General features: G+C 39.1%; 1 protein-coding gene across 1 annotated transcript in view; it reads left to right on the top strand.

Annotated features, from left to right (window-relative positions):
- The window catches only part of KCNK5 (potassium two pore domain channel subfamily K member 5), a 34,019-nt gene extending 11,605 nt beyond the window's left edge, over nt 1-22,414 (top strand). Inside the window, exons 2-5 of the mRNA XM_065632333.1 lie at nt 17,589-17,700; nt 19,101-19,267; nt 20,433-20,601; nt 21,466-22,414. Of these exons, the coding sequence (XP_065488405.1) occupies nt 17,589-17,700; nt 19,101-19,267; nt 20,433-20,601; nt 21,466-22,286 (1,269 nt within the window). The 3' untranslated portion in view covers nt 22,287-22,414. The remainder of the gene's footprint in view (nt 1-17,588; nt 17,701-19,100; nt 19,268-20,432; nt 20,602-21,465) is intronic.
- The last annotated feature ends 4,826 nt before the right edge of the window (nt 22,415-27,240 follow it).

Raw genomic sequence — 27,240 nt, 5'->3', positions numbered from 1 at the left:
ATTCTCAGTTATGCTATTACAGGTCTGAGAGTGGCTGGAACAGACTGCTCCCAGCACACTTATTCTACTTACTGATAGCACTTCTTTCTATCCTGCCATAACTGTGCCAGCAAATCTCTGTCTATATTCAAAAACATTTGTCCAGAGCAGCCTCCTCTCCTTCCCCAGTCCTCCTCAAAATCAGTCCTGAGCTAATGTAGTGTTGAAGGGATCTCTAGTGAGTAATATAACAAAATTTTATTTCAGGTTAAGCCCTGGATAAAGCTAAGTATGTAGTATATAGAAATCTCAAAGCTAATAGCATTTCTGTGGTAGGCTTTTCCCCTTTGTTACTCCTCTTAACATAAGCCTGTCACCTTGCTATTCATGCAAAGCATCCTGGACATATTGGCATTGGAAGCCTGTCTTGCTTTGCCTCCTTCATCTGCTTTCTGATGGACTGACACAGGGAGAGAGACTAGCATGGCTGAGATTATGTAAAATTTTGGTTGACCCTGGACACATTGTTTGTTTGGCTCAACAAGGTGAGTTAGTAAAGGTTCTACCCCAAAGAGTTTGTAGCCGACTTTCTTACTCTTGTGTCGTTCAAAAGTCTATTTGATTGAAAACATAGTTACACTGAGTATTCTGCTCCACCCAATTCTGATTGCTTTTAGTTTTGGTTCATTGATTTGATGGTCTTGGAACAAAAAAAATTTTTATTCTAGCATTTGTAAGCTCACTAAACTGTCAGACAAGTAACAGTTGTCTTACCAGGACCTGGTTTTTGGGGTGGGTTGTTTGTTTGTTTGGTGTGTGTTTGTTTGTTTTTTAAATTGTTTCTCCTTAAGACAAGTTGTTAAATAGAAAGTGAGACGTGTGATGCTACTAGCACACTTTGGCAGCAGCTTCTAGTTTGCCTGCAGAGAAGCAAGACCCCTAATGTTGTATTGAAATTTGGGGATGAAATACAAAAATGTCTGTGAAACCAAAAGCCTATTAACATTTTGGTCCTAGCTACTAAGAAACAAATTCCAAAAGTTTTTAGGGTGTTCTAACAAAGTGACTTTCTGTAAATTTCCTAATCTGAAGCATGTTTTTATGCATAGCTATAAATGGGACAGAGCATAATATGATGCTTAATGCAATGTTACTTCATGCTGCAATTCATTCACTGAGTTGAAAAGCTTATTTAGGCCTCTGTAAGCAAAGTTGTCAAGCTTGGATCACCTGTGTTTTGACTTGTCCTAATGAACCGCACTTACACACTGAAAGCAAGGGGGCAGAGAGGAAGCTTCATTTTGAACTCAGCTTCCCCTTTTACTTCTGTATAGTATCAAGGCTTTTCTGTTCAAATATTCCATTTTGTACCATTTTATGGTTCGGTGGAAATCTGTAAAGATTAACTAGGTTGCTGCTCCAGGTCTTGAGGCCTTGTTTGAATAAGGGGAAAAAAAATGCAACACTGTGAGGATATAGTCCAGTCCCTCCTCATGTATTAAATTAATCTCAGTAAACTGTTTTTATTGACACTAGGATTGTTTTGATTTAATTTAAATCTACTTAAGTCAATTGCAGCTAAACGGAAATATTTTGGAAACTCAGGCTGCCGCATGGGTTAGCATCTGCTTATGCAATTGGTACCAATTCTGTTGCAATAGTCTCATGTAAACACTGCTTGGTTCTAAGCCTGCCTAATATAGGTCACCAACTGGTGTGAGGGCTTGATTAAACTCTTGACTCTTCTGCTTCCACTTTCTTATCTCTAAAATGGGGACAACAGCATTTTCCAAAGCCCTTTTAAAGGGGAGTTGGCCACATTAGTCACCATGTATGTATTCCGATAGGAAGGAAGCCTGATCTGCTATTATAGATTATTCCAACTTCTTCATTTCAGCTGATGCAATGTAAAAGTTGTTGAAATACTTTTTTTTTTCGACCAAGGTGAATTGTGTTATAAGCAAATTGGCATAGAAGTCCTCAAAAATAATTAAGCTGTATTAATGAAAGCTATGAAATCATCTGAGAGGTTTTATATCTGACTGAAAGTAATCAGAGGCCAAAGAAAAGTTGGGGCACTCAGCATCTGCAGAACAGCTGCAGTTCTCATGCAGCAGTAACCTTTAGTTAATTTGTCTTCCAAACATGTCTATGTGGAACTTGGGAAAGTGAAAAGGAAACAGTTCTATAATTGCATTAATCACAAGAGCAAGGGAATGCTGGTAAAGCACTGAACGTGCTTCTCATCAAAATAGTTTATTAACTAGTTCATTAAACTGGAATCTAGTTCTGAAATTAATAGGGGAAAAAAATCTATATCAATTGTTAAATTCTGTAGTCATGATCTGTCAAAGAAGCCAGCTGCCTTTTCAAAACTGTTGGTGTTTGCATCCATTGCACACAAGTGGAAAGGAGAAATAAAGTTAAGCAGCATTAGTTCATTCAAGCATCTGCAAGTATCACAAGTAGGTAAGCTGCAGTGTTCAATTCTGCAATGACAAAATGGTTCCAGTTAACTTATTTGCTGAATTATGAGTTTCACTTATTATTTAACTCTGCAGAAAGCCACAAAAAGGAAATAACCTTGTTGATCTCTTTCCATTAATATCCCTCACATTGTTTGTCCTATGAATTATGACTTATAGGAAAATTAACTGCCCATGCTATATATCATACACAGGCAAGTCTTAAACAGCGCATGCTGTAAAAATATTGACATGCCTCCAAGAGGTTAATATCCCTACAAATTAGAACTTTTTTTCCAGAGGAAACAGTAACACCTATTTGTACTGGAGAACAGAAGCAGAGCTCCATTTGTTCAAACGATTTTTTTTTTTACATTTTTTAATGGGCTCTTACCACCTAAGTCTCACTTGAATTCCTGTTTCATCCTAAAAAATAAACTATTTCAAAACTTGCAGGTTTACTGCAAAATTAATTAATTCTGTCATTACAATAGTTTACCTTTAGTTGCCTTTTTCACACATCTGGACTGAGAGGTCACTAATAAAGAATGCTGTTCGCTAGTTGTTACGGCAAAGCGAAGGTTAGCAGCAGGACAGGCAAGGGTTGGTAGTGAGAGGAAACTTAATCATTGAACTGTAATGGTTCAGTTTGCCGAAAAACCTCAAAATTCACCATGTAGCAGCTTATGGCTGCTTGATTTCTGATTAGTGGCTCTCAGTTCTTCTGTGTTTTCTCTTAGCTGCTTAATTGCATGCTTGATTTAATTTCTAAGAATGAAAACTGCCGATGTAGCCACGAGAGAGCTCATTATTATGCACTTAAGGTACAGAAACAGCAATAAATATTTCCAAAGGCATGACTACTGACAGCTTTTCTGTCAAATCAAGTGGCCTCAACTTGCCTTAGTAAGGAAGAAGGAGCATGCGCTTAGGTCCAACCTTGTCTGGGCTGAACATCCTTCTGTGGCCTTATTCTTGAATTTTGTCTGGGAAAACTGAGGCCTCAAACTTGAAGCATTCCTTTCAGTGGAGGTGGTTTGGGAAAGCAGTGGGGAGTTTCCATGAGAATTGAGAAAAAGGCAAAACACAGGACTTGTTGCAGACCGTGAAATCAATAAGCTTTATCCAAATCTCGGCTGGGCAGAGTACAACAGGTTTCCACAAACACACATGTACACAATGTGAGGACTTTTTAGAAAATGTTTGTGTCCGTTGGCTGAAATTTTCCAATACTGCCGATTTTTAAAATACTGGTTTGTAAAATAAAGGTTAATGATGGAAAGCTGCAAGGAAAAATGCAACTCTTGCTTTACTTTTTACAAAACAAAATAACTCCTCCCTTGCCCAGTTGTGTAGTGTTTCTGCTGCAGTCCTTGATTAGTGTTCTGTTTCCATGATCAGCTGGAATATTTTCATGCAAAATTTGTTTAATCTGAAGAGGATAGCTCTTGTGTTATGTCTTTAGCCGTAGACATAACAGCCATCTGTAAACCTTCAGTAGAATAGCACTTTGTACAAGTAACGAATGCAAATTATCATTATAAAATCACTAATCTTGACTTGTACTTCTCTTAAATATGGCCTTAAGATGAGGCTTCACAAAATCAGTAGCACAATGTGTCTACTTTGTAGAACCAATTGTGTACTCAGTAAAGGAAATGACGTGTATTTTAGGGTGTTTGAGCCTTGTTGAAAGACCCTTTTAAACTCCTGTTACAAGTCTGCCAGGAAAAAATATAAATCAAGCTGGTGCTGCAAAAGTTTTAGTGTTCTATTTATCAGTACAGTTGTTTCTGTCCAAGTAATTTGTTTTACTCTTAGCATTTATCTCTCGCCTACTCTGCATCTTGTCAGTCCTCGAGGAAGAAGTCCTGAATGCCTTTTAATGGTGCCACAGAAAAGAGTGAAATTCTGTACTTTTTCTCATAACTTCTGTCTGAAGAACTCCTTCTCTCTTACTAAGAGGATTTTTCTATAATAATATGCTCTCCAATGCATTATAATTGTAACAAGGATTTCAGGTCCAAAATCTTACCTGTAACACCACATTGTAGAAATACTTGCATTAAACTAAACCAATCACTGTTAAGCTGGATCTTGGTTTAGACAGGGAGGTTCATCTACATTACCATGCTGAATGCTTTAATTAAAAACTATTGCACAGGTTGAGAACCTGTTTTAATTTACAGCCGAATTTCAGTCATGCTCAGTGTTTTGTTCTTACATCAACACTGGGTTTTGGTTTGTGGTCTTGTGTTGTAGTTTCTGATGTAGTACAAAGGAAAGCAATGCTCTTCCCTCTCGGTCTTTATTTTTGCAGTACAAGTTGCTTTGGCCGACCTGTAATAGTCTCCTCATTTTTCTAGCCCTTGCTGCATCTGTTCCCATTTCTTGAAGGCAGATGAGCAGAATTGTAGAAATTGTACCAGCTGAGTTGAGTTTCACCAATGCTTTGTGGAATGACAGGAAGACATCAGGAAAGGGATTCCAGGCATCTAGCTGTTTCTTGACGTTCTTCCCCTTTTGTTTTTATTGATATGCTTTTGTTGTCGAGATGACTGGACTGATATAATGAAAAAACTGTATTCCCTTTGCATTTATTGCTGTAGGTTATGACAGCACTTTTATGTCGGAGAATGGGAAAGGAGAGGTAGAATAAATTGCAGTGGCTGACTAGGCAATATTAAAGCTCACTTTAAAAACACACAGTTTTTGAAACATGGCTCTTCATTAAGATATGTTATCCTTGAAACTAAAGCAGTAATGATTTAGTGTACAATTGGCCAGGACTGTTTACAGGTCTCTCGAACAGCTGAGCAATAAATGTTTGAAAAAGGTGTTTGTATGTTGAAGGCATGTCAAAGTCTATAATGCCACCAGATTTACAGGGTGCCCAAGTGCATGGGTAATATGAATGAAAGGTCTGGTGCTATCTTTGCTAATGACTGAAATGATGCCAGTAAATGACTCTAAAAGATACAGCCAGCATGGCAGCTGACTGCTCTATCATTACTTTTTTTAAGCTTATGGCACTGCTGGGGCTTATCACAACCCACGTGCTACCTGTATAAGACCTTATCTTCTCTAAATAAAATTGATGACAAAACCTATATTGCTTTCAAGGGCAATAAGATCCAGTTTTGAGATACAGAATTTCTGGAACAATCCTCTTACTTCAGGCTAATTGAAGGAGTGATTCAGTTCATAGCGTAGACTGAAGGAGAAAGTTAGGGAAAGTAGGTAAATTTTAAGCTGTATTTTGGTGGTCTGTTCTCTTGTGGAAGGTGATAATTCAAGTAAGTCAGATGTTTTTCCAGTGGTTCTCTTCTCCAGGCAGGCATTTTCTGTTGTTAAATCAACACCCTTTCCTGGAACTACTGTTTTCTATTAATTTTCAGATACTGCAAAAGTTGGGAAGCCAGGAGGGTTAAGCAGTACATTTGTTCCCCGCCCACTTGTTTGTCCCAGAGGAGATAATTCCCTTCTCATGCAAATAGTGATTATTTCCCAGGATATTTTCCATTAACTTTAAAACTTTCAGCCCTTGTTCTCCATGCCAAGGGACAAATGGAAGAAAAAAAAATAAGTGCACTTGCATCTGGGGAAGCATCATATCCTCAGGCAAGCTCTCTCTATTAGGTTTATTACTCAGCTGTAACTTTCCATGCAAAACTCAAAAATACCACTACATTTTGTGAAGCTTGTGTTCACCCTGGTGGGAATGAAGAGGTGATGGTGCTAGTTACCAATACCAGTTGAGGAGGTAATCTTGCAGTACATTACAGCAATGCGAAGATTGTTTCTCCTAGTAGAAGCAAGCCTACGGACTTGCTGTAGCTAGAGTAGAAGTCATTGCAGTGATCAGCATTTACATCTGTATGAGCTACTAAAATGGTCAGCACGTGGATCCCTGGTTTTAATTGAGGGAAGGAGGCAGGGGGAGGGAAGAGAGAAGAATATTCGATATATCCTAATGCTGGCACTATAGAAGTGCCCAAGATATTTATCCTTGTTTCTTCTGTATCCTGTTTCATCCTGCTCACGCTTTTTGTAATTTTGAACATCTTTCAAGCAGGGAGTAACTGGCACAATTATTTACCTTCTCCATTCTGAAACAATAATATGGAATTAATTTGGCTGTAGACTCACAAATTGTTTCAACTGGACTGTGTCTTCAGGCCTCCAGACTCATAAATATTAGCCACAATTAACTTTTTATGAGTGTCTCAGGTTGAAGCAAGTACAAAGATGGCTCTTTATATCTCCTCTTAATTCATGATTTATTGCATGGCCTTCAGATAACAAGCTAAAACCAGAGTAGAGTATGCATCTTCCAATTTTGCATGTAAAAACCTTTCCCTTGTTCTTGTCTCTGACTGATTAGAGCTATTTCTGGTTAATAAATTGAGAGATTGTGCCTGAAGAGCATGATTTGTTCTGCCTGATACGGGTTAATTAGCAGATTGCCTTTCTAAAGGATCACTTAGTCTGGTTAAATTTTAAATGAAAAACAAGAAAACAAATGAGCACTTAAAAGAATGAAATAACAAGTGTTCCTGTCTGTGACAAATGTGCATTCTCTACTCTGGTTCTTTTTGCCAGCTGGGAATTATAGAGTAAGAGAACTCAGTGGTAAGAAGAGACGCTTGTGCCTGTAGTACTGTCTTCAGTGAGAACACCCTCCACAGGTTAAACAAATTATTTCCTCTCTTCACTGGGTTGTCAGCATCAGTAGTTGTGGATTAAGAAAGCTTGATGCTTGGTCCCTGTGACAAATTTTAGCTTTCTAATATTGTTCCCACACACGTTGCCCTTGCAAAAAGGTAAACGAAACCCAGGAGAAAAAAAAAAAACTGAAGTGCCCGGACTTCAAGTTTTCACTCTGTTCCTTTTGAGACTCAGTCGCTGCAGAACTTTCTGCACTGTTTAACATGCATCATCAATGGTGTGTTAAAATATTCATGTCAGAGGCAGGGGGAAGTGCTGTCATCACTGCTTGGAAAAGGTGGGGGATAACTCCTTTCCACTTAGCAGAACAGTTAAAAAGAAGGCCTTTTCTGTAAGATCCGGATGAATTTTTTGGCCATTAGCTTAAAAAAGGTAGGGATCTGCGACAGTATTCTCTCTTCAGTTTTATTTTATGATGGCGTTGCAACCAAACCAAATGTTTTTGAAAAACTTAGCTCACAACATTTTTAGAAAGTCCTGGAGTCTGTATGCAGTAGTACACTAAACCATAGCAAGGATGCTCTTATTTAAATCCCCTCTGTACATACAGGTTATTCAGGGACTGGGTAGTGTGACTTTTTTTAAAAAAGCTAACCTGATATACCTTTAGCTGCAAATAGGAATTAATTGGTTTATCCAACAAACTTACCTCTTTTGTAGGGATATATGTCAGACCTCACTGTTGAGCCATTCCAGTTTGCATTGGGATATTTCTGAGTTCTTCCTCCGTTCTAAAAGCAACGATATAAACCTCAGGCTTCCTCAGAACTACACTCAATAGCGAATATTTTCCAGTGTGAAAGTATGTATGTAGGGTTAAGATGTGAATGCTTTCTGGTTCCTGTTCAAGCTCAGTCATGTTCTTCAAAGGACATACACAGGCTTTCTTTACAGCAGAATGATGCAGATATTTTGACCATTTCTGTGTTTCTCTGCATTTTGTATTATCTTGTATGCCTAACTGTTTTTAGCGCTGTGATCTTCAGGTGTTCTTACTAGACAGCCTGTTCTGCTTTCCTGGCTAATAAGTAAATTTAAAGGAATCTGCAGCTGTAATCCATGGCTTTCTTTGTAGCATATACTTAATTACTTTCATTGGAATCTGGTTTCAAAGTCCAGTACAAGACAATGTATTCCACTCTTGTGCTTTCTCCATCTAATAAAACTAGCAAGGCTGCTTTAAAAGAAAAAAAAAAATAGTGCTAGGCACATTTAAGTCTAGGAACAGGAGTTTCCCCAATACTTAAAAAAAGCCCGACAATAAACAATTGTGACAAAATAGCCTAATTAAGAAATCAAGACCAGGACTCCTGTCAAAAGCCCTCTGGGCGTGCTGTATTCTAAATTAACAGACACAAACTATGTCTGGTTTGCTGTCCTGTTACATAACAGAACTATGCAAAGTGAAAAGCAGGCATGTATTTACGTGCATTCTCTAAATATCAGGCTTAGATGTAGGGACAGCTCAGTATGAAGTGGCATGTGCTGGAGGCTCTGTTAGGTAAGAAAAGGTATGCTTAGATGGAAGTCCAAGTTGCTGACAGACCAAAGTTAAGTGTAGAGAAGGGAAAGCAATAGAGTGCCTTGATTCTGTAATTTCTTTATGCATTGAGAGGTACTGTTGAATGAATAGAATGAAACATTGAGAAGTTGCCTGAGTGAATGCAGAATCAGTAAGACTAGCTAAACTTTCTCTGCAGAGCAAGGTCAATTTAGTTTATAATCTTTTGGATAAAACATGGTATCTACAGTGAACTTGACCTATATATGTACCTTTTTATTTTGAATGCTAAGATACTGGTGGATTGTTTACAGTCACTTTTAGCAAATTTAAATAACTTATAATTGAAAGAAAAAAAAGAAAAATTTTTTTAAAAAAGAAAATAACACTGACACTGATATGTTGAAGCAGTTAAGAAGAGCTGAGAACTTAAAGTTCTCCTTTCTCTGAGGACTGTGGAAAACTGACAAGATAACATTTTATCTGCTGTTTTAGTAGGAGTGTGAAAATACCATCTCATTCTGGATTAAATCTTGCTATTGCTGGAAAGAAAACCCTCCTCTGAAGTATGTAAACCCATATTTTGCCAGAATTTTTTTTTCCCAAGTGGGAATTTTCAAAAGTTTGCCCTTTGATAGGAACTGTATTTTAAGATTAAACTGTTGATCAAAAAATGCAAAATATGTTTTTACTTGCAATAACACTTAATCAACCATTTTGTAAATGCAGTGTATGACAGCAAGGGGAAAAATTCACCCCCACTATTTGTAGTTGATCTCTGTAGGAATGTAAACGCTGGGACTAACACTTGCTTTCCAGGGTCTGATTTTTATTTTTGTTCTAGTTCAATTCATAGATAAGCGGGGAGGAATCCTGTATAACTGTAACTATCTCTCTAGCTCTTTGGGTAATGTTCATATATGCTTTTGGGTAGGTTTACTATTTATCTGTCAACACCAAGCATGAGGGTTGTGGAGTTTTTATTCTTTTAGAAGTAAAAGTTAACATTATTCCCTCAATGACTACTTCCAATTTTTTGCCTCAGTTTCAACTTTGGCCTTGTGGTAGGTGTGTACTGGCCATAACCCCATTGTGCTATTAGAAACAAGCTATTTTTCCCTCAAATTTTACTTTTGTTAAAATAGACTGTACAAGTTCTAGGGTTATTGAGAGTCTTGGAGAACCTTGCAACTCTTAGTATAAGCCAGCTGGGAAGCAATGCCATGCACAGCAGTTGAATTAACTGTGGATTCACTCCTACATGCTTTGTTGATCCGGAATCAGACTTGTGTAGCCAACTGATGTCCTCTTTAATAAATGTGGAATTTATTAAATCCCACCGTCCTTCTCATGCAGGTGCTGCTGACTCATATCCTGCACCTCTTGCCCCAACCACCTTCCAACTCAACTTTCTGCATAGGTCAGTAAAGGACAGTAAAACTTTCACAGGTTAGCAAGACACAGGGGTGTTGCCTGTTAGACTGAGACAATGTGGTTCACTTGTCTTATTTTTCTTTCTACAAAAAAGGTCGCAAACCATTCCACGCAGCGATGAAGTAGGAAATCCAGGACTCAGCTGAAAGACTTCTTTCTACATCTGGCATGGTTCTTGTCCTGACAAACATGGAATTCACATTGCGAACGCAGATAATGCTGAGGGGGAAATGAGAGGTCAGCTAGTCGAAGTCCTGCTGCTCAGCGTAGTCCTGCAGAGACTGTCAAGTGGCTGGGGCAGCCCGAAAGGCTTGTTCGCCTGGCCCCGTGCACGGGCCCTGGTCGTACGCCAGCGTGTCTCGCTCTGCTGGGAACTCAGAGTGAGCAATCAGGGTAAGCCTGTCATTACACTAGGGACGGGAGAGGAAAAAAAGGATGGCAGGAACCACAAGCGTATGGTTTTCTGGTGACTTGGAGCTGCTCTGGAGGGGTGGACAGTTCCTACCATCCCTCCCTGAGAACTCTTGCCTTGAGCCGATTACGTACTAAATGTACCAGGTGCCAAGTGGCTGCCAGATGTATGCGTGTCTGAATAAGGTGCTGCTGTTTTGTATTCCTGGCTGTGGTTTTTTTGCATTCTAGTCCTCAAAGTGATTTTTTTTTTGTCTCAGAGAAGTAGTGAGCTTTAATTTCTCTGTGGACACACACATGGATAGCAGCCCACATAAAGATGATATTGGAATAGCTGCTTTTTCCGCTACCTTCATGAAATCATTTAACCTTATGTGTATTCTCTCATCTCTCTGCGGCTCTGCCATGTTGTGTCTCTGGTTACCAAAGTGAGCATCGTGGCACAGCAATGTTTTCTTAGCATTAGCACAGCTGTCTTCGGAAGGCTGGGAAGAGAGGTGAAATATTTTAGTTTCAAGAATATATAGGTTAATATGGCGGTTTGGGAGAACTGAAACAGAAAACTTAAATAAATCATTACATGTGTACAGCTCATATCTAGACATGAAAAGTAATTGCGTGGGGAAGGTTTCTTACTCATTGGTAGAACCATCAGTTGCATAGCTGGCTTCTCCTTGCTTTTCTTTACCCAAACCCCAAGCTGCCAAGACACTCTAGTAAGGAAAATATTTTCTCTGATGGGCAGTATCCTCCATTCAGTCAGAACACATTGTAGGGGTGGGGAGAAGGCAGTTGGCTTTAAATCTCTTTTTTCCTTTTTTTTCTTTCCTCCAGCTACTATAACTCAAAATAATAGATAATAGCGTTTATTATTATATTAAATATATATTTGCTGCTTAACAACTAGACACACAAACTTACTCAATAGATAAGTGATGGCAGCTGTCAGCCAGCATTAATATATGCCCAGTTTGAACATGAATCTACTACTTCTGATCTAGCCATAAAGTACTTACCAATTCAGACTGTGTCTGTGAAGTAGCTTCTGCTGCTTTTCATATGCAAGCAGATGTCAAAGTGCAGTATGCCAACAGGGCAGGAAATTTCAGGCCGTGGCCAATGCGTTGCCTGTCTGCATGGTAAGTGTGAGTAAGTTCTGTCAGTCTAGCTGCGACCACCCACAGACATTTTTCCTTCAAAAGGGATACTGACTGAGAGGGCTTCTCTTCTATTCTCTTTATTTACATATAATCTTGAGACAATATTATCTAGGTCAGCAGAACTTTGTGATGTATGTCTGACCTGGAAGTCTTAACGTGTGACTCAAATTTTTTTTTATTGGCAAGATAAACATTAACGATTAAATGTGTTTTGATTGTATTTAAAAATGTGATTGTTATAAACAGCTGACTGCTACTGTAACTTTATAGCTTGAGCCAGAAAACCTACGTAACTGTAAAAACCATGAGGGACAAATAGAAGAGTGTGCCATTTACATGACATGGATTTTTAAAAATTATTTTTATTTTTAAAGTAACTTAGGAGTTACTTTTAAGCCTTTTCTTGATTTTGAAAGCCATGAAAAATGTCCATACAGCTTCTTGTACCACTTCACCTAGTTGTTTTGCTCTGCTGCTGCTGGATTTGGTTGAAATGAAAATCTGCTTAAAGATTAAGAGCAGTTTAGAGTTTCAGCTGATGTTATACATTTAAACTTTATTACTCTGAACAATTTGATTATGATTGGCTAAATTGTCAGTATTGCATGTACCCATGATTAGATAGCTACTGCACAGCTTTCTAGTTTTTTCAAATTGTATAAAAGATTTGGATGTCAATATGAGCAGAGATTGCTGTTGAAGCTTTATTCCTTGTAGGAAAGTCTCTAAAGTATTTGATAGACTTGTGATTCTCAGTGTTTTTTCTATGCATTAAATTTTTACGTCCTCAATAAAAGGACTTGAGAAAGAAGCAAAATTACGCCATTTTCCTTCAGAGTCAGAGGTGGGGACAAAGCCCTGAAAGGATGCGTCAGTTATTGCTTTAATGGACTCTGCTTTTGGATTCAGCAGCCAGCTGTGATTGTCCTTTATGTACATGGTCATACTCTTGAGAGTAGAATGAAAGCCACTGGTTCTGATTTCAGGCCTAATAGTTCAATTACATCTCTCTCTCATGGAGAAACACTTAGCTTTTGTAAAAGAGAATTGTTCATACCACTGGGAGAAGCTTAAAACTACCGTCAGACTTACATGTCAGATCTCCAGGGAATGCTTTGAATAACATGGGAGGCTTCATCCTCCTCAAAAGAGACGTGGCGCTGACCAGTATCTGGCTGCTATTCTTGTATGTAACAGGGTGCCTATGGGGCAGGATCTGTTGCTCTAATTTATATGACCTGTTTTTTGTCTCATGTCTTTAGTCTGGTCTATGTGGCCATAAGTAGCTCAGAAGTCCTTTTCCTTTCTTGTTGCTCATTGTTATCAGACCTAGCTAATCCTTATTAAAGTGTCTAGGATTTCATTCCAAATACAAAATTATTCCTACTTGATATGCACAACCTGTATCGCAGCTGTCTTTCAGTCCTTAACTCTTGGAATAAAATCACTAACTCCGTGTGGTTCCCCGTACCAGTACGTGCTGGGGCCCACTCAACTGGAAAGCAGCTTTGCAGAAAAGAACCTATGGTCCTGGTGGACATCAAGTTGAACATGACCCAACAATGTGCCCTTGCAGCAAAGGTGGCTAAAGATATCCTGAGCTGCATTAGGCAAAGCATTGCCAGCAGGTGTAAGGAGGCGATCCTTCCCCTCTACTCTGTACTGGTGAGGCCACACCTGGGGTACAATACAGGAGAGACATTGGGCGTGCTGGAGAGTCCAGCATAGAGTCCCTAAGGTGATCAAGGGACTAGAAGTTGCTCCAGTCCTCCTGTGAAGATGGGACTGTTCAGCCTGAAGAAGAAAAGGCTCAGGGGGATCTCATCAATGTATATAAATACCTGAAGGGAGGGTGTAAAATAATATTTTCTTATTTTTGTCAAAAGAAAACAAAGCCTTGTGCACTTGTTCATGCTTACAGAGGCAGAAGGTGATAGTTCTGTCCCATTTTTCCTTCTTCTGAAGGCCAAGAAGCCAAAGTAAAATGGTGTATTCCACATACCTAGTTATGATAAAGCTCACTTGGAGGCGCTGTCCAATGTGCCTTGTTCTCTTTGCTTTGGACCCTTGCATTACTTCCACAGGGAATAAATGTAAGTCTGTTGTGAACTGTTTTATCCAGCCGCGGTATTGATCCAACTTCCAACTTAGCCATCCCTCCTGCTAATAAAAAGTCAAGGACTACTAAGATGGGTCTGCGACTACTGCAAGCTTTTAGACCACCATAGAGACTCGCCCTAGCAAACCTTGACAGGCCAGTTTGGGAAAGCCTTGTTGTTTTTCTGGTCTTACCCCCAGCAGAAAATGGAGAAGTAGAATAAATAGAGATAGGAACATATCCATAACACCTATGTGGGTCAAGGCTGCTTCCTGCTGTTTTCAAGTTTGTTTTGAGAACTTTCCAGCCCTACTGTTATTCATGTAGGGAGACACAAGTGGCATGTGCCCAAAGCATCTGAGAGAAACTCCTCTCTTTTGCCCAAGATAGAGGAGATTTAATAACCAGCTCTTGGATATCTGGTAAATCTTGAGTGAACCAGGTCATCACAGGGTTAATAAAAATGTCACCAAACCCGGGAAACACAAGGCTGTATTACAGCTGTGCTGGGGTTTGTCTGTGGGGAAGCACCTGCAAATGGAGCTAATTGTCTCTTTGATTATGTTCAAATGGCATCCCCTTTCTACCTGTGTTAATGTAATCAGAAGATGTGTTAGTTTTACCTGTTTCTTAAATCTCCTTCTGCAATTGCAAATCTGTTTACTTTCAGAGACTTTAGATCATCTTTTCCTTTTTTCTTTGCTAAAGTGCAGAACTGGAATGATGAGGAGTGAGGGAGAAGATGGGGTTTGATTCCTGCCAGGCAAAAGTCATTTGACTGAGAATAAAGTCCTGCCTTTATCAGTAAAAACTGTCATGAGATTTGGTCTAAGGTGACGTGTAAATTAATAGTTAACTATTTTCAGCTTTTGAATTCGGTCATACTTGAAAAGGTATTTTCTAAATGACGTCTTTCAAGATGTTAATAACATTTGCACCATTTACCCTCTTCTTCCTTTCCCTCCTTGCCTCCTATTTTCCCATCCAAAGACTTTTTGGAGCAAATTTTCTTTAGAGTAGGAAATTCAGCACAGGCAACCTGGAGCATTCTGTATCCTAGCATATGAAAGTAAAGGCATCTCTGACATTGCTTTACAGAGTTACCAAGAAAAAAATTGCTGTTTGGTTGTATAGTGTCCACTCACATTGTTTTGTTGAAGCCAAAATATTAGATTATTTCAGTATGGGCAAAAGCTATGCTCCTTGGAAAGCAGCTACCTATTTCCCACTGCACCAAAGCTATCTAAACATGTTTTGTGACTATCTTTGTTTGTGCAGCTGGGATGCATAGAGTGCATTCAGGCTTATTGCAGGCATAAAGTAACTTAAAAGACTAGACTGTAGATAGTAGATAATTATGTGCTAATAACAACTGTGTGCAAATAGGGACGGGAAGAGGGTGGCAGCTTTAGCTGAAGAGTATCTCTGATTCTCTATATAACTGGGAGAGCTGGCCATCTCTCCCCCAAAATGTTAACTGCCTGGGTGTAAAGGGCAGCTGTGTGCTCCTCAGTCCAGCAGCTCCTTCCCCTTGGCTGTGGGCCCCCTTCACACCTCCAGACCTGAAGTGCTGGCAGATCTGAACGTAACTGCACGTACTGGGAAACTGAGGTCATTAGCTCAGTCTGAAGGTGGAGTAATGCAATGAGATAATGGCCTGGTGACAATGGAAACAGATACCTCAGTGTGTCTCTTATGAGATCAGTTGCCCTGTGAGGAAATAACAATTAAAAAAAAAATCCAAGTGCACTTACAGCATGAAAAATGACCAAAGAACTGGTGTTTGATGTAACATGTAGTGCAGTGTTGCTGGGCAGTGGAAGAAGTCAAGGCATCTTTTCAGGGATAATAGATCATAGAGTGTGTCTACTGGGTGCTTTGGTTGTCCTTTGGGACTTTCAGGAAGTTCATCTGCAGACCATAGCAGAAATGAGTGATGTTACTTTGATCAGTCTCTACTCAGACGAATTCTTGTGATGCATTGTAGCTGCCTCATATGTTGTTTCTGGAAGGTGATGACATTGTGTGTTTACTTGCCTGCTTTCAACCTGCCTGTTTTAGGGCTACTTCTCATTTCAAGACTACTTTCTTCTGACAAAAGAGTGCTTTGATGAGAACTCTATCCTTTTCTATCCAGAGCCTGTAGGCTATGGAAAGACACTGCATGCGATTTTGCACACACATTGAGTTTACCAGGAGAAAAACCTAGTTCTGTACCTTCATTCATTCACTTTCAATGCTTTTCCTTTTATCTTCGGTAATAGCTTGTATGTTGAAAGTGCATTTTTAATTAAATTGTTTGCATCTTGTATATGCACAATACATTCACTTTGAGGGCATTTTTATTACAGGAGGGTGGTGATATGTAATAAGTCTCAAGAATAATTAAGACTTGTGTGAACTTGTGTATGTTTTCAGTAACGACTGAACTTTGTGTTGAGTCTGCTGGGTCCAAGATCAGATCTTAATCAAGTAGGAAGGAAGGAAGGGGTGAGGAGGGAAGGAAGAGTTGGTTGTAGGTACCTCTAGAAGTTCTTACCACTTTAAGATAAACCTCACCTGTCATGTTTATTATTTTTAAAAAATGCCTCCAATTTTAGGTATTTAGCTCAAGATAGTTTTTGTCTTCAACAGTTACTGAGGGAGAAACACAAAAAGTGGGATAATGTTATGAATCAACTTCTGGAGATACATTCACCTCTCCTGTATATGGATGCAGCCTCAGAGTTTTGTTCAGCCAATCCTGGTTTACACTGAAGGGAAAAAAAGCAGAGTAACCTGAGAAGGCTTTGACTGCAGCATGAAGTGACAGAGCAAAGATTTAAATAACTAGGGATTTCTAGGAGAGGATATGATAAATCACTTTTCTCTTGTGCTTTGGGGCGTAGAAATATGTGTCAGAATCAGGAAGATGCATGCTTTTGATCTGAAACTGTGACTTTCTGCACTAAATCGTAATTAGGTTTTTTATCAATGCATTTTCTACCATCTAGTTTTGGAAAGGCAGGGCAGACGGGGTCTTTCAAGTCCTGTCGTACAAAAGGTGAAGGTGGTTAATAATTCTTGAGCACCCGAAGCCCTGAACAGATGTTAAAAAATTGACTTGCTGAATCTGTGGAAATGCCAATAACTACACTTGCTTCCCTAAAACATTGTAAACAAGTGCTTTGCATTCATCATGGCACAGTAGATTCAAAGATGGGTTAAGAAAGGCGCCTCGTTCAAGGACGATTATTAGAGCCTTGCTGCATGAGATACTTTGGAAAAGTGTTAATTTGCCCTTGAAAAGTACAGTTTTACATTGTCTTGTCGATGGTTTGACTTTGCCAGGGACAGCAGGTGAATTAACATTAATCGCACTAGCTTTGCCAAGAGTTCTATGACGTCCTGCTCAAGCCCAAGTCAAGACGAGGCATGTAAACGTGTTTTGAAATGGATAATAGTTCTGAGGATGTGCCTAGTATTAAACAAAATTCAAGAACTGCACTGGAGGTTAAATGTTAGTTCAGTCTGGAGGAGTGTGTTTGGTCTCTGGAAGAGATCCATTTGGGTTAAACTGGTAAATCAAGTAAAAGCTTATCTAATTAAAACCCCTTATTTAAATGTTAGAGCACCTGTATTACTTTTTCCTAGGTGAAGTAAGTTTTTAATATTGCATGAAATTATTGTTAGTGAATACACTAGGCTAGCCTTCACAAAAACTTGAGTGATTATTTTGAAATTATGAACAAATGGTGAAAACCTGAGAGGGAAAGACACATTTTCAGGCTGCCAGGATTTTCCAAGAATGACTGTAAACTCTTTTCTTGCAGATTGTGTCAAATGCTGCTGGACAGGGAGTTGCCATCACTGGGAACAATACTTTCAACAACTGGAATTGGCCTAACGCTGTGATCTTTGCTGCTACTGTGATCACTACAATCGGTAAATATTTATTATGTTAGCTTTCCTAACTGCAGTTTTCTTTATGCTCTAGTGTGTTTATACTCTTCCATTTATGTCATTTATGTGTCAAACTAGCCACTGAATAAGTCCCCATGGCTGGACTTGCCTAGAGTGAGTGTTCACCTGCAGGTTCATAGAGGGGAATAAAGAAAAATTGGCACTCTCTTCATGGGTGTTGAGAAGAGAAATGTGTGCCTTTCCAATAAGTAACAGATTCAAGGTGCTGTTGGGGATGACTGGAGTCATTCTAGTTCCATTAGTTCATGCACTTAAGTTTCTAAATCATAAAATCCCAAAACAAAATCACTACAAAACATTCCATTAAACTAATGCTTAAAAGCAGGAGCATGTGAGGGTTTTGTATAGCTGTCCTGTTACCCATGTGCATCCTCTTCAGCTACCGAATTATCAGTGTTCTTGACTTGCAGAACAATCTAGACTTTTTATCTATCTCTTAAGGAAGGAAAAGCATAACAAATATCTTCTCAATCTCACTACTGATTTGTGCTTATAAAACCCTCTGTATTGAAAGACTTCTTCCTCCTTTGATAAACGGATTTTCAGAGCTCAACATCATCTGCCTTCTGCTCTTACAGAAAAATCATTGCTACATGGTGTTGCTATACCCTTGCTACACCTACAATGCAAAAAAACAGGAATGCAAAACAACCAGAGAAGGCTGGAGGCATACAGAAATGGAAGTCTTACTCTTGAACCATATGCAGTACTGTGGTTTTCTTTATTATTTGAAACTCACAATACGCAGCTTATAAGTTATGACAAAAAGTTGAAGGAGGAAGTCAGGAACACACCTAAATAAGACGACTCTGGCAGAGGTTCAGAAAATAGGCTACTGATTTTAGAGCCTGAGTTCGTAATGCCCTGTTGGGTTCTGTGACCAGCAAAAAACTAAACTGAGTTGAAATACCTTGCTATGTCACAAGTTAAATGTGTATAGTGGATCTTTTATGTGGAAGCTAGCTTCAGGGTGAATTTTGAGCTTTTATTCTATAGAAGTGGTTCAATCAAGTTTTTAGCAGTGCTGCTTAAGGTTGGGGAATCATAGTAGAAGTTTTGAGGTGAGCTTTATTTCATATTTCTCTCATCCTGTCAAGACGAAGATGCAGTAAATCTAGGAAACGCTTAAAATGCAGTAATCCACTCAGCCTGCAATGATGGAACATACGTTTGCTAGAGCAGAATTGGAAGGCATCCAGATTCAGAAGATCAGCAGCTGGAGTAAAGCTCTTATAACTGGTGAAGTAAACAGCATCTGATATAGCAGAAGCCTACGCAATGTTGTTTTGTGCATAGGTAGAATTGCCTTGAATTCTCTGCAACAAGAACAGACTGTGCACTGTACTTATCTCTTCTTTTAGGTTACGGAAATGTTTCTCCAAAGACACCCTCTGGGCGTCTCTTCTGCATATTTTATGGGCTCTTTGGAGTTCCTCTCTGCTTGACGTGGATCAGTGCTCTGGGGAAGTTCTTTGGAGGACGTGCCAAGAGGCTGGGCCAGTTTCTGACGAAAAGAGGAGTAAGCCTGGTAAGGCCCTCTCTTGTTTACCCTCATGCTGTGTATTTTTGATGCATGAATTAAGTTTACGATTCTTAACTTACCTGCCAATCTTGGTAGTAAATGAATACTTGCACAAATATGAATTTTCCAAAATGGTGTTACATAGAAATAACTGAAAAGAGGGACTGAGTCTGATATGTAAGTTCTGCAAGAAGTTTTAGCAAAACGAGATCTTGTAGAAACCTTTGCTATTAAATATAGATCTTGCAGCTTCTATAGAGATATGTATCTCCTTACATTAGAAACCTGTAGGACAAATGTAGGTGAGGCTCCATTTCAGACATTCCGTGCAGGCTCCTCTGGCACAGAAGTAAGCTGTCCTGCTTTGTTCCCACCTTCTGTGCTAGCACAAGTAGTTTCTGCTGCGCAGTGAACCAACTGGAAAATGATGTTTTGTTCAGAGTTACTGGCTCGTGTGGGTTTTTTGTTTGTTTGTGGCTTTTTGTCATTTTTAAATGGTGATTTGTGTTCTTTTTTTGGTGTTCCCTCCTCTTCCCACCCCGAATGAGTTCTATCTTAGTTCTGACTCTCTACAGAGATGGGAGGCAATGCAGGGCCATGCTGTCTGCAGGACAGTGGGACTGGTTTAGGTCTTGGTTTCAGAAAAAGAGCAAGAACTTTCTCAGTTCAGCACCTGAGAAGAAAGTACAGAAAAGGATGGTGAAATGCATCTGTGTGTGCAACTTTGTGCAGAGGTTGCATGAGTGGTAAAGGGTAGGAGGCATATATAAGGGAGAAGCATCTTAAACACTTCTGATCCTCTATACTCAAATGAATAAAAGGAAATCAGAGGAACTGACTGCTTTTTAGACTAGTGCTATGTCCGTATCCTATGCCTGTTTATAAAATATCAGGAGCTCCTTAAACTTTTCAAGAGTGTGAAAGAAAAATATGAGGAAATAAACCTGTTTGAGCAAGTAGTTGTAAGAATAGTGAGTTCTGCACAAAGGAAAAAACACAGTTGTGTGTTTACTTTAGTCAGTGACTTTTAGTTATGGTTGATAAACTGTTAGCACACAACTCTGAAATGTCTGCTATTGTCAGATAATGCTTGATGCCATGAATGGAAAAAGAAAATTTGGAGTTCCTTCCCTGACTCTTTTTTTTTTTTTTTCTTCTTCTTTCTTTACAGAGGAAAGCACAAATTACATGCACAGCTATTTTCATTGTTTGGGGTGTCTTGGTTCATCTGGTTATTCCTCCCTTTGTCTTTATGGTGACTGAAGGATGGGATTACATTGAAGGCCTCTATTTCTCATTCATCACTATCACCACCATAGGATTTGGAGATTTTGTCGCTGGTCAGTAATTGTATTTTGTGTATTATTTCTCTACATGCATAGTGTGGCGATTCTGTTTCCAAACTCTCATTTGAAAAGGTGCTTCCTAAGCTTTTTCCAAAACATTTTGCTAAACAGAAGATTCTGTTAAAGCTGGTACTGATCCAATCGACTAGATCTGGCTCTTCAGTCTTGGTTTAGATACCTAAAGCCTTTATTTGGCTAAGTCTGGAGCCAAGATCTGGAGTTCCTAACTCTTTCAGGTGCCCCAGCTCCCTATTTTAGGCAAGATGCTATCCTATCCACCAGGATAGTTAAACACCTTTGAATGAGATCCAGTATACTTAGCAGGGCGCGTAAGTACTGGGCAGTGCTCTCTGTGCGGCTGTCTAGAACTAGTTGACAGGAAATACTGAACATGCTGGTGTCTCCATCCTGAATCTTGTCTTTCTTTAAATTCCACTGCCTTATTCTCTAATATCCAGTGCCTTGTTCAGGGCTTTAGAGATGGTCCTTTTAAGTGGAATTATGAATCCTTTTCTCAAGAAAGGTACCTATATCCATATCTCAATGGCAGAGAGAAGGCTTGTAATTTTCAAACAAGAAAAATGTTCACTTTTATAGCTTATAAGGAGAGGGTAAATATGCTGTCACATTTATGTTGTAGTCCAGTGGTCAGAATACACACAGCCAAGAAGTAGAAGACCTGGGGTCAACTTTTTCTTTCAGAAGAGTTTCAGATCCCCACTTACCACCTCTCAGAGCACTGTTCAAACAACTGGGCTCTGTTAGTGTGGAAGAGAGCAGTTCTCAGGGTCATAACTTCAAAGGTTTATCTGCTGTGAGAACTCTTCGAGTAATGTTCTTCTTTTTAATTCATTGTAGGTGTAAATCCAGATGCAAACTATCATGCCCTTTACAGATATTTTGTGGAGTTATGGATCTATCTGGGACTAGCTTGGCTTTCACTCTTTGTTAACTGGAAAGTCAGTATGTTCGTGGAAGTCCACAAAGCAATCAAGAAACGGAGGAAAAAAAGAAAAGAGTCATTTGACAACCATCCTCGGTCTAAAAAGCCCCTTCAAATGGGTACCTCAAAGGATGTCAACATTTTCAGCTTCCTTTCAAAGAAGGAAGAGACCTACAACGATCTTATTAAGCAAATTGGGAAGAAGGCCCTGAAGACAAGCAATGACAAAATTATTAAAGTAGAAAATGCCAAACAAAATATGCAGAATGCCAGTATAGATGTCCAGGTGACTTTCACAAAGACAGAGTCATTTGAGTACGATGAGGCTTCCCTGGACATACAAAATGGTCACGTACTGAGACCTCTGCATGATAAACGTATTGGAGACAGCCCTCTAGAGGGAACCTTGTTTGTAAACCAGCTAGACAGGATTAGTGAAGAAGAAGGTGAAGTGTGGGATTCCAGAGACTATCGACCCTTAATATTTGAGAATGCCAATATAACATTTGTAAATGAAGATGATGATGAAGAGGAAGACATTTCAGATGATGAGGAAACGTCAAAATCCTCCATGGATGATAATCTTGCAGAGGAATCTGAAACTGCAAAAAAACTGGTAAAATTCCCATCCTCTGACGAATCTACCTTTACCAATAACGAGCTAGAACTTTCTGTGCCTTATGAACAACTGATGAATGAATATAATACAGTAAACAATGTGAAGGCTGCAACGTGAAGCATATTTGACAATGGTTTTCTGAAAATGGTCACTGCATATTGAACAAATTAACAGAGCAAGGAGAAAAGCATGTCTTTGCAGCTTCTCCTGTCTCTTTGAAAACAAAAGCAAGTCCCAAACTAATAAACTCCAGTGTCTTTTTCCCATCCTAAGTGGGTTTCTGAGCCCATCAGCTCTGCTTATCTGAAACACTTGTAAAATAACAGTTGAATTTGGAGTCCTCCTTCTTGGGATTTTGTGGTTCTTGAACAAAGTAGAAAAGACTAGTTAATACACTGGACCTGCTCCACATTTATGCATTTCATTGAGGAATTAGTTTGGGAGTGTAACTATACCGTTGCAAAGAGACTGTTTTGGGTATCAAATGTGTTCTGTTACTCCATTAGCCTTTCACCTCTGAAAACCTGGATTTGAGTCCTGCTTTGATCACAAATGAAAGCAAGGGGTTTGCTTTTTTTTTTTTTAACGTTGCCCCTTGTTAAGTTTTTACCACAAAAAAAAAAAAGTGGTGCAACCACTAGTTGTACTTAATGAGAAACTCTAGGTGGAATACCAGGACATGCAGATCTGAGCTGAGGTGCACTGGCAGACTGAGGAGGAAGCTTCTGAAACATCTGTCTAGAATATGTCAGTGCTTGTCAAATTATAGTGAATTATAATTTCATAAATAAAATATTCAAATTAAAAATTCCAAAGGAATGGATCGAGCAGGAGTCTTCTAATAAGGAAGAATCATCTGGGATGAAGCTTGCCAACTGGGCTGCTAAACTGCACATCAGCCCCAGAACTGTTAGAGAGTAAAGTGACTGAAGACCTATTGATCAAAGCATGTGTGAGCACAAGCAGGATGTAATGAACTTTTTAAATGTTGAAAGTGTCCTGCCACTGTCCCATTTCCTAGAGGAAATACTTGAATGAACCTTATACAGTATCTATGTACAGGTGAAGTTTTATTGACATAGTTCTTCTGAGGAAAAAAAAAAATCACGTTGGGAGCCACAGATATTCTCCAAATGCCCTGATGCCTGTCAGAAGGGACCTGTCGCGCTGCTGCTGATCTGTGCGGTGCGTTAGTCAGTATTGTTATGTGATGTTCCTCCCTGCCTTGGTACTTCAGACTAGACTTGAATGAGAGATGATTTTTGAAACAGTTGATTACACTTTGCTTTTTAAAGTTTGACCTATGCGTATATATAATGGTTATTTTATCCCACTTTCAGGAAGGCTGGGCAATGTCAAATCTTGGGCAAAATGAGGTGTGATTAGGTCGCTTAAGGCCATAAGGCACTGTTAAAAAGGAACTTTGGCTCTAAGCTCCTGCAAGTATTATCTTTTGGCTTGGAGACGGGCTTCTCATTGAGAAGGAAGTATGCCTCTTCATTACATTTATGCCCAAATTGTTTTGGCTACAAAGAAAATTATACCATGGTTTTATTTTTCTTTCTTTTTCCATATCTATGCTTTAACCCTGACAACTCTTTCAAATGAGGCTCTTGATTACATGTTGGCAGAAGGTACTCACTTTGGTTGTATCCAGTATACTTGGAACAGAAAGTAGCCAAGATTTTTGAACCTTAACATGTCAAACTCTGTTGTTCTGTTTAGTTTTACAGTAATTTAATTCATTCCAGTATGTCCAAAAGTTTCCAAAGTTCAGTGAACAGTTAAAAGTTGTCTCAGTCTTGTTTTCAGTATAGTGCTGGCAGACTCACTAGCTCTTTAAGACGACCTTATGGAATCTTGCGATGCTAATCATTAATTACTAGCCGTTCCTAATAACTGCAAATACCAGCTGCAGGTTCAGTTGCTGGCCTCTTCCACAGAAGAAGAAGGGCATACAGGAAACTGGCACTCTGGCTGGGTGGCCTGTTGATGAGAAGTTTTGAAGTCATCTACTATGAAACAAGGAACCGTCTTTACTAGTCTTTTTTTCAGAATTTTCCACGCGTATGACATTTTTTCAAACAAATAGAACACAAGGGTAGGGCCAACTCTTATACTGGCAAAAACGTGTAATCTACATAATTGGATTTGGTAGTTAATCCATATTTCTTGATAATATCACCGAAGAGACATTCTAATTTGAAATAGAATTTTATTATATTACTGCTATTTGGAACAGGGGTGTCTGGATGAATTTGACTTATCTCTGACAGGAAAGAGGCAGAGGTCTTATCGATAAGATTGTAATTTACATCTAATAAACACCCCCACCCTCATCATTTTAAAATGACTCCAAGCCCTTCAAGTATTTCATATATCTGAAGCATTGTAGTTCACAACTACACCTTGTAACTGTAAGAAATGGTAGGTAAGACTACATGCAGAATACACAGGATGTTTGTGTAGCAAGTCTAGCCTTCTCTTTTGTTTAAAAAAAAGTGCACATTAACTTAAAAGAAAATGAGAAAGCACTCCATATAGCTTTTGTTGTCCTTCAACTTGTCTTCCGTTATTGATGCAAAGATCACAGTTTCAGTGACAGATAGAAAGCTACAGGACAATGAGGAGAGGTTTGCTGAAGGTGCATGAAATAGAAAAGCATAGTCCAAACTTCATTTTAAAAAAAGATGTCTTTAATACAGAAATAATACAATCCAGACAATTGGCTGGGCTGCTTCGATTGGAAGGGAATGTTGCACACTGGAACCCAGACTCTCCATTCTCCGTAGCAAAGTGTACTTGTACACCAGAGCTGAGAATGGATGGGATCTGGTTCATATTATCAAGTTAGATGTGTCTCTCTGGCCTTTTCCAGTGTAGCCAGCATGGACTCTATGTATGCATGATAAGTATCACGGGATTTAAGGTAATAGTTTAAATTTATTAAAACAAAGTACAATATTACCACTTTTTGGGGGGGAAGCATGATCGCACCTCACAAAACTCTTCTCAAGACATCCCACCATGTGCCTTAATGTAATCCTAACACTGGGAAAAAATTCCTCTTTACACAGGGGCCAATGCAATTGGTCTCACTAAGCCCTACTTGTTCTCAGTGCTTTGGAGGCGTTTAGCTGGCGCAGAGCTTTCATACTGGCTCTCTCCAAAAAGCTGTACCATTTCCCAGGGTTTGAAAAATTATGGTGCCATCTCGAACTGCCGAAGTGCTAAGCAAGACAGCTTTTTGCTTGCCTGTCTTCCATGTCTTGAGAAAAGCAGCTGCCTTGAGGGATTTAAATTAATTTTCTTCTGCCTTCAGATTTACATGTAGTGAGTTAGAGGGGTGTCCAGGCTGGATTTTGAGCTAATCAGCCCCAAAAGTGCCTCTGAGTGAATTCCCCAGTGCTACTTGGTAGGGTCTTGTAGTTATTTCTATTATCTGGTTAATCTGGAAACATTTTCTTGGCTAACCAATAAATGTTAACAGCTCTCTTAATGCTATGGAATTGGTTTTATAGGTGAGACAGATCTCTTCCCGGAAAGAGGATTTTTAAAAAGAAGAAGAAAAAAGAAACTTAAAAGCACATGTAAGGAAGGGATGGAATAGTAGAAACTCTTCTTTCTAGCTATTGCCTACAAGTAGATTGTATTTCCAGTCACATGTGAAGCATGGGTCCATTTTCACAATATAGATTTGCTAATTTTGCCAAGATGAGCCAGTACTTTAATTTTTTTTTAAATGAAAAAATCCTGAAATGTGACAACAGAAGTCTGTTCCTACAAAAACCCTTTTAAGTGTTATAAACTATGTGACCCCATCCTTCACGCCATCATTGTGACACTTCTTGGTTTTGTCTTGTGCTATTGAAGCCTATTTTTACCAGAAGGGCATCATTTTCAGATACATATCTTACAGCAGGCAGTCTAACACATCTGATACACTGGTACGAAATCACTGAGGAAATACAAAAAGTGTTGTGTTAAATTTTTCGGAATTAATGGTTTGTGAATCTGTTGCTGGCAATGGATGTCACAAAACACACAGAAATAAAACCATAGACTGATAACAGATCCATGGTGACACAGTTGTATATGTTGAGATTTTTTTTTTTCTTCTCCAGTTGATCTGGGAGATTATGTACAGAGACAGACACGCATCACTGATGAGGAGAGCAAAAAGCAATATACAAGTCTGTCGACTTAAACAGAAAAAACACAAGAACTCTGTTGTAGACTTGTGACTTTTGTGCCTCATGGGATTTATTCCATTTGTGATGGATTTACCTTTAAAAAATGAGCTTGTCTTTCATATGCCTTTTGAAGTTTGTACAGTTCTGACTCTTACCCCTCCGTAATATGCCTGTCCGTCTGTTCTTCATTGCTAATTGTCACTGGAATCACACCGTATGTAAATATTTGCTAAGTCTTTGTAAAATGTAATTTATTTTAATATTTTGCAATAAAAATTTTACAATTTATCTTCTCTATCATGAGGAGAATGGCAGTCCAGAAAAGAGATTTCTTTTACCAACTCCCGACACTTGTAGTGCACCTCTCAGACGAGGCTGGTCCTGGTCCAAAGAGCTCAAAGGTAAGGAGCTGATAAAGCAAGTTGTTTATGCAAGCAGGTGCCTGTACTTGTAGGGGGTATTGATGACTTCAGTTCAGCAGCATTTGGTCTTCAGTTAGATACAGCATAGCAAAGTAGGATGCAATGAGGATTTTGGACAGCTGTTGAAAGATAAACACAAGTTTATTCTAGGAGATGTGTTTTTTAAGGGGGCTGTTTTTAAAGAGGCACTGAGACAGAAAGTGTTAGAATTGACCAGTACTACAATAAAATGGATTAGGACTACTATCTGAATCTTATGCCAGAGCCATTAGAATACTGAGTAGCTGTTTATGAATTTTGACAATATTTCTAGCAGCAGTGCTCACCATTTTGCAGGCGAGAAGTATTTGCAGTCCTTCAGCTCCAGCGGTTTCCTTAGAACACCTTGGAAAATAGATAACTACCTCCCATTTAGTGGGTAGCAAAATGTGACTTGGTAATATCCATGATAGAGAT

This window comes from Caloenas nicobarica, chromosome 3, assembly GCF_036013445.1.
Source record: "Caloenas nicobarica isolate bCalNic1 chromosome 3, bCalNic1.hap1, whole genome shotgun sequence".
NCBI classification, from domain to species: domain Eukaryota; kingdom Metazoa; phylum Chordata; class Aves; order Columbiformes; family Columbidae; genus Caloenas; species Caloenas nicobarica.
The sequence above is the reverse complement of the archived record's forward strand: the minus strand, read 5'-3'. Positions and strand labels throughout refer to the sequence as shown.